This window comes from Hippocampus zosterae, chromosome 19, assembly GCF_025434085.1.
Source record: "Hippocampus zosterae strain Florida chromosome 19, ASM2543408v3, whole genome shotgun sequence".
Classification (NCBI taxonomy): domain Eukaryota; kingdom Metazoa; phylum Chordata; class Actinopteri; order Syngnathiformes; family Syngnathidae; genus Hippocampus; species Hippocampus zosterae.
Genome location: NC_067469.1, coordinates 11,105,013 through 11,112,909, shown reverse-complemented (window position 1 = coordinate 11,112,909; position 7,897 = coordinate 11,105,013). Strand labels below are relative to the sequence as shown.

At 37.9% G+C, this 7,897-nt stretch overlaps 1 protein-coding gene across 1 annotated transcript in view; it reads right to left on the bottom strand.

Moving 5' to 3' along the window:
• Positions 1 to 5,122: 5,122 nt before the first annotated feature.
• lama4 (laminin, alpha 4) overlaps positions 5,123 to 7,897 on the bottom strand; it is a 60,764-nt gene continuing 57,989 nt past the window's right edge. The window contains exons 39-40 of the mRNA XM_052052124.1: positions 5,502 to 5,618; positions 5,123 to 5,425 (exon numbers count right to left, since the gene is read on the bottom strand). Coding sequence (XP_051908084.1) covers positions 5,277 to 5,425; positions 5,502 to 5,618 — 266 coding nt within the window. The 3' untranslated portion in view covers positions 5,123 to 5,276. The remainder of the gene's footprint in view (positions 5,426 to 5,501; positions 5,619 to 7,897) is intronic.

Genomic DNA, 7,897 nt, shown 5'->3' with positions numbered 1-7,897 from the left:
AGAAACAACTTAGTAATTGATGGAATTGAGGAAAAACCGGGAGAAACGTGGACTGAAACAGAGGAAAAAGTTCAAAAAATCCTTAAGGAGAAACTGCTTATACAGGGGCAAATTGAGGTGGAGAGAGCTCACCGCACAGGAAGACAAGACCCTGGAAGACCTCAACCAAGGCCAGTTGTGGTGAAATTTCTAAGATACAAGGACAGATCAAGGATCCTACAAAAAGCAAAATACTTAAAAGGCTCCAACATCTACATTAACGAAGACTTTACAGATACCGTACGACAAAAAAGAAAAGAGCTCCTCCCAAAATTAAAAGCTGCACGTGACAGAGGGGAAACTGCCTACTTAAGACATAACAAACTTATTGTCCACCCCCGCACCAGTACTCCAACACAACAGGCTTGAGTTCAACACCATCAAGCAGCATACTGAGAATTTTTCACCACCCGACAATAAAAACTCTGACCCTACTGAAGCAGGAAATTCACATACCAAAAAACATGGACTTTGAATCCTTTGATGACCCTTCCAACCCTTTGATGACTTCCAACCCGACTGACCACAAGACGCTTGACCCTGAGAACAACTTGGACCCGGACAATAACTTTTTCAAGACCGACCGACCGCGAGGCAGCCAGCGACGACCGACCGTGAGGGAGCCAGTGATGACCGCGAGGAAGCCAGCGACGACTGCAGGGAAGCCAGCGACCGTGAGGAAGCCTGGAGACAACCAGCCTGCGACCACCGTGAGGGAGCCAACGACGACCGCGAGGGAGCTGGGAGACGGCGAGCCTGAGGCAGCCGGGAGACAACCAGCCAGCGCGCGTGAGAGAGCCGGGAGGCAGCCAGCCGGCGAGTGTGAGGGAGTTGGCGACCACGAGGGACCCAGTGATGACGGCGAGAGAGCGAGCGACGACAGTGAAGGGAACCAACGACGGCCGTGAGGGAGCCATCGACGGCCGTGTGGGAGCGGGAAATTCACATCCCAAAAACATGAACTTCCAACCATTTGAAGATATTGACTATAAGCCATTCGATCCCGAGAACAATTTGGACCCAGACAATAACTTCTTCAACAACCAACAAAGGGTAACAAACTCTGACTATTACCTGGATGAACAATTCAACACTAATATAAAATTGGAAAATGCACTTTCGGTAATACACTTAAACAGTAGAAGTCTCTATAAAAACTTCACAAAAATTAAAGAATACCTGACTAAATTCAATAAATTTAAAATAATTGCCATATCAGAAACTTGGCTTGATGAAGATAAAACAACTGAAATGGAAATAGGAGGTTATGAAATGTTTGCAACTAATAGAGAAAACAAAAAAGGAGGGGGGGGGTTGCAATATATGTAGACAAAGCACTTAAATGCAGTAAAATCGAGAGATTGACAAACACAATGGAAAGCCTAATGGAATTTCTAACCATTGAAATACACAATAAAAAGGCATCAAATATCATCATAAGTTGCATCTGTAGGACACCAGGAACATGTATTGACACATTCAATAAAAAACAAACAGATATGCTCAGTTACTACAACGATAAGAAAACACGATTAATATGTGGTGACTTTAACATTGACTTACTAAACCCAAATAGACACAAAAAAACAACTGACTTCATAAATACTATGTACAGCAACAGCTTTTTCCCAGTAATCCTGAAACCTAGCAGAATAACAGTTGACACGGCCACATTAATAGATAACATATTTATAAATAAGATTGATCATAAAATGGAAAGTGGACTTCTCATTAATGACATAATTGACCACCTGCCTGTTTTTGCAGTTTTTCATAATTATTTCGATAGAAAAGCTAAATCAACAACTCGTATAACAGAAATAAGACTAAGAACCCAACGTTCCATCGATGCCTTTAAGCAAGACCTAGAAAAACAAAACTGGACCGAGGTCTACTCAAAAGAAGACCCAAATACAGCGTTTGAAGTATTTCAGTCTACCATAATCTCCTTATATGATAAACATTTTCCATTAACGAAAGTCTCCAAAAAGTATAAAGACCCAAGTAAGCCATGGATAACGAAAGGCATAGAAAACGCATCTAAAAAGAAAAACAATTTATATAAATTTTTAAAATTCAGAACTGAAGAAGCAGAAAAAAATATAAGACCTATCAAAATAAACTAGTAAATATTATAAGAACCAGTAAAAGAGATCATTATCATGCACTATTAGAGCAGAATAAAGGTAACACACAAGAAATATGGAAAATACTTAACCAAGTAATCAGAAATAGTCCTAAAAAATGGATTATCCAGAGTATTTTATCAAAGGCAAAAATACTATTTTGGAAAAAACTGCAGAAATAGCAACTGAATTTACTGAGTATTTTGTCAACATCGGCAGTAACCTAGCAAAACAAATTCCTGATCCAACAAACCTGTTTGAAATAGATAGATACGTAGAAAAAAACTCCTCCATGATGTTCCTTACTGCAGTAAAACAAGAAGAAGCATCAAATATTATAAAAACTTTTAAAAATAAAAAGCCAACTGATTGCGTTAATATTGATATGACAATAATCAAGCAGATTATAGAGTATGTAGTGCGACCTTTCACGCACATATGCAACCTGTCATTCAAAGCTGGTATCTTTCCATCAAAAATGAAAATTGCTAAAGTTATTCCAATCTATAAAAGTGGAGAAAAACATCTGTTTACAAATTATAGACCAATATCACTACTACCACCATTTTCAAAAATATTAGAAAAACTATTTTCTCGCAGACTTGATAGTTTTATACAAAAGCATGCGCTGTTAAGTGAGAATCAATATGGCTTCAGGGAAAAACGGACCACCTCAATGGCAGTTATGGAGTTTGTGGAAGCAATAGCCACTAATATAGACAACAAAGAATTTACTGTTGGGGTTTTCCTAGATCTAAAAAAAGCTTTTGACACAATAGATCACAGTATATTATTAAAAAACTAGAAAGATATGGCATTAGAGGTGTAGCTTATAAATGGATAAAAAGTTATTTAGAAAACAGATATCAGTACGTGCAACTCAACAATAAAAAAACGAATCAACTGAAAATCACTCACGGAGTTCCTCAGGGGTCAGTGCTTGGTCCAAAACTATTCATCTTATATATAAATGATATCTGCAAGGTCTCAAAACTATTTAAATGTGTCCTATTTGCTGATGATACAACTTTCTACTGTTCTGGAATAAATCTGAAACAGCTCCTGACAACCGTAGAAAACGAATTAAACAAATTAAAAAACTGGTTCGACAGAAATAAATTGTCACTTAACCTGAAAAAATCGAAGTCAATTGTTTTTGGCACAAGACCAATCAAACACCAAGATAAAATTATGGTAAACTCAATTGAAATAGAAAAGAGCGTATTAAACCAAGTTTCTCGGATTAGTAATAGACTCAAAACTATGTTGGAAACCACATATCGATAACATAAAAAGAAAAATAGCCAAGACCGTAGGAATCCTCTACAAAACCAAGGAAGTGCTAAATAAGAGATCTTTGTACACATTATACACTTCATTATTATTACCATACATGACCTACTGTGTGGAAATATGGGGAAATGCCTGCAAAACAAACACACTCCCTATTCTCAAACTACAAAAAAAAGAAATTCGAATTATTAATAGATCAAAATATACGGAACCCACAAATCCACTATTTATCAAATTAAATACGATGAAATTTTATGACCTGGTTGACTTTAAAATCGCCCAATTAATGTACAAAGCACACAATAACCTGCTCTGCCAAAACATTCAGAAGTTTTTTGAAATTCGAGAAAGCAACTATGAATTAAGAGGTACCAACTTATTCAAAAAACTCAAAATAAGAACAAACATCAAGCAAAGAAGTGTATCTAGCAAAGGTGTTAATATGTGGAATAATCTCGAAACGGACCTAAAAATGAGTAAATCGCTTGCTGATTTCAAAAACAAATTCAAAAAAATAGTACAAACAACCTACATCAGGCATGTCCAAATTCCGGCCCGCGGGCCAAATCCGGCCCGCGGTCGAATTTCATCCGGCCCTCGGCCCCTGTCATAAAATCAGTGCCGTCTGGCCTGCAGGTTGGGCGCAATGGAACACGTGTTGCATTGACTGAGGTCTCGTAGACTGGTGAGTGATGTTTCATAGAGTACTGCTTCCCTCTAGTGGCTAAATGAGTAATAGCATTCACTAAATGAGTAATAGCATTTAGACACTAGAGGGCATCACTCACGAGTTAACAAGACATCACTCCGTGTTTATATTGACTGATATGTCATATTTCAAATGATCCTTGCAGTTGTGGATATGTGTATTGCTTGTTCATTTCCCTGTTGTTCGAGTCAAAGGTTTTGTGACTATTGAAAAGTCATGGTGATACATTTTATGTTTCAAATCAATCAATTTGCACTCAGGAGACTTCTGTTTAAGAAAAAGTCAAGTGAATAAGCAGTTGCATGTGATATACCTGTTTCAAATGAACCAAAAGTAATTCTTAAGATTGTTGAAATTAAAATAAAAATGGAAATGTGAAACAGACTGGCTTACTAAAATTTGTTGAACAATATTGTTGTTCAATGTAAAGAATGTCAGCCAAGGTCGGCCCCCCGACATTTTACCACATAAAATCTGGCCCCCTTGGCAAAAAGTTTGGACACCCCTGACCTACATCAATCAGAGTTAAAATGATAAATTCTAAACATTAAATATAATGATAAATCAGAGCTAAGTTGATAAATAGAGAAAGGTATTTAAATATCCATTATGAATACAAGAGAAAATTGACACAAGAGTGCCAGGGTGAGGATGTATATAATCCCGATACAAACCAAAAGTTGAGAAAATATCACGGTTAAGGGTAAAGTATGAGCCTTAATGGAGACTTCTTCTTACTTTTTCTTTTCTGATTGATATAAAAATGATTTAGTAGATATAAACACATAACGGGGTAGGACTAGATAAGTTTTTTTACTTCATCCTACTCCCTTGAACATAATAACTGTGTTGAATGAAGACTGATTTCTTTCTTTTTACTTTTTTATCTACCTTATTTCCTGTCAAATTATTACTGTATATGTTTTATCTTCAATAAACAAACAAACAAACAAAAACAGTTTTAAAAAAGGCCATTTATTGAAGGTGTGCCATATAATCCGAAGCGTGTTATAATACAGAAAATGCGGTAAATTAAAGGGAGTGGTTTCCTACAATTGTTATATTTTCTTGTTATTAATAAGGCATTGGGAACAGTTAGCAATTTTACTTTATTTCACAGCCGGACAGGATCCTACGCTGACCGCTCCGCTGACCAGAGCTGCGTCAGGGAAGCTCACTCCGCTGTTGTTGATCTTCAGGTTCCTCATACAACCCACATAAGGCTCCTTGGTTACATGGCTGCCTGGAAGGGAGAGATCTGCGAGGTAGACAAATGTTTAGAAATGTATGACTCAAGCAGAAAATAAAAAGACTCACACTGGGCGATAACTAACCTGGAACTCCACCAATAAAAATCTTTGTAATGACTGTAGAGTGAAGATTCAGAAACCCATTCACATTATGGACCTGTTGGTCTACTTGCAACTTGAGGATGCCAATATCTTTCATCACTGTGATCAGGCAAGACAGAGCAGTTTAATAATATACTCATTATGTTATATTACAACGAGCTTATAACGTACTTTTAATATGTCTGACTCGCTGAGGTTCTGACTTTGCTTGGCAACGCAGAATTTCTACAAATAGTGTTTTTAAATATTGCATCAAAGAATTGGCAGGTGTGTTGCAAACTCGAAACAAAAGAACATAAAGAAAAAGAACATTTGAATGCCATTGAGAATGAAAAAAAAGCACCACCTGGCAAAGGACAATGTGTCGGATTAATTATTTGTGAATTCTGACCAAATGCCAATCAGATGATGAAAATGAGGATTAAAGACGATCTTGCATTTTTGTGGAGACACAAGACAAGTATTTTCATAGTGATTTGTGGCCTCTGTTCATGCCCTGCAGTGATGCTCTCTTCTTGTACTCAAGTACGTTTTCACATAGGGCCAGGTGCTTTTGAATTGCCCCCCCCACACCTTTAATAAATCAAATAATTTAAAAACAGCATTTTGTGTTTATTGGGTTAACTGGGTGTTACACTTGTTTGATGATCTTAACCCAGAGGTGGGCAAACTATGGCCAGGTGGCACAGTTACGGTACTTGAAGTTGCAGAACATAGGGAGGAAGGGGGAGACAATACGGAAGCCCGCAGTAGCGCCAAGTCAAGCAAATCCCGTTCGATACGACGGAATAATGTACTCTTAAAGTCTGAAAAACGTGCCAAAAAAATGCAAAATACTGCTTTTTAAATAAATAAATCCAATTAATATTATTTCGAATTTAGTTCACCCTTTTGATCCGGCCCTCCATAATATTTTCTGGTTCTCATGTGGCCCTACGCAAAAAATAATTGCCCACCTCTGTCTTAACCCTTTCAGGTGCAGCGGTTACTACAGTGGACAGTTTATCAGGTAATGGGGTGCATGAAAGGGTTAAACGATGAACCCGGGAACCTATGCGAAAAAAGACGTAATTTGAGAAGAGGGCAAATGCGTGGCATTGTGTTATCGTCCATCTGGGATCCCTTCTCAAGGTTTCTGTTGTTGTTTGTCACATGACAATTTCTTCTTTTTGGGATTTTAGGTTTTCCATGCCAAGTTGGGTTAAGACAGGGGTGCCGATTAGGTAGATCCTGATCTACCGGTAGATCTAAGACAGGTCCCAAGTAGATCCGAGGAGTGTCAAGAAGAAAAAAAAACAAACAACCATTTGTGTGTCTTTGTACATGTTAGTAATATATTTTTTGTGTTAATATACACTGCACCCTAATCATCTTATCAGTCTCATTTTCACTATTTTTTTTAATAAAATAAAGCAGGTAAATCTTAAATTTACGGTGGCGCGTGAGTAAGTCACCGGAAGTTGTTTGCGCTCAGCAGTTTGCAATTGCAGCTTGTGATCAGAGCTGTTGCGCTCTATCTTTTATCGTCATGATTCTCAGTCAGAGTTTGCTTCCTGTACATTTCACCGAGGGCACGAGCCAAGAATAGGAATCTAGGAGGGCCCAGGGAAGCACTTTAAAACGGTACATGTTAGCTACAATAGTTAACAGCCTGCAAAAGTGCGTGGCATGCCTCTGTTTCAGGCTGTTTCTCATCATGGCGTGTGTGTGTGTGCGTGTGCGTGTGTGTGTGTATGTGTGTGTGTGTGTGTGTGTGTGTGTGTGTGTGTGTGTTTGTGCGCGTGCGCATGCGCGCGCCGGTAAGGGTAGATCCTGGGAGGTTAGTTGATCGAAAAGTAGATCTTTGATCCAAAAAGTTTGGGCACCCCTGGGTTAAGATCAGGGGATGTCATTGATATTTGTCAACTATACGATGAATGAAACACTGAGACTCTTCATTAAAATACAGCCGCTTGTTCCTATCCACTGCTGTCAGGCTGCTGAATAAAAAATAAAATGATTTGGAAAACATTTGTAATTAGCACAGCCACCATATCTATATCTATATTTATATTGCACTTATGAACGGTGTACATCGAAACAGTAACATTCATTGTGTGAATGTGAATACTTTGTTTTTCTTCTTTCTTCTCTACCCAATCTTGCTGCTGTAGACTGTAAATTTCCCCAATGTGGGACAAATAAAGGATAAAGGAAATTAAAATAAACGCCACTTGATTTGACTAATCCGTTAATTTTTTTTCAATGTTGGAAATGAGGCGCTTACTTGCACAATTCTTTGATGCATTCCCTTATAAAATAAGTTCATCACATTATTTGTCCATGATCTATGTGGCACTCTTTGGGAATTCTTTATTGTTCTTAAAACATTTTGACCG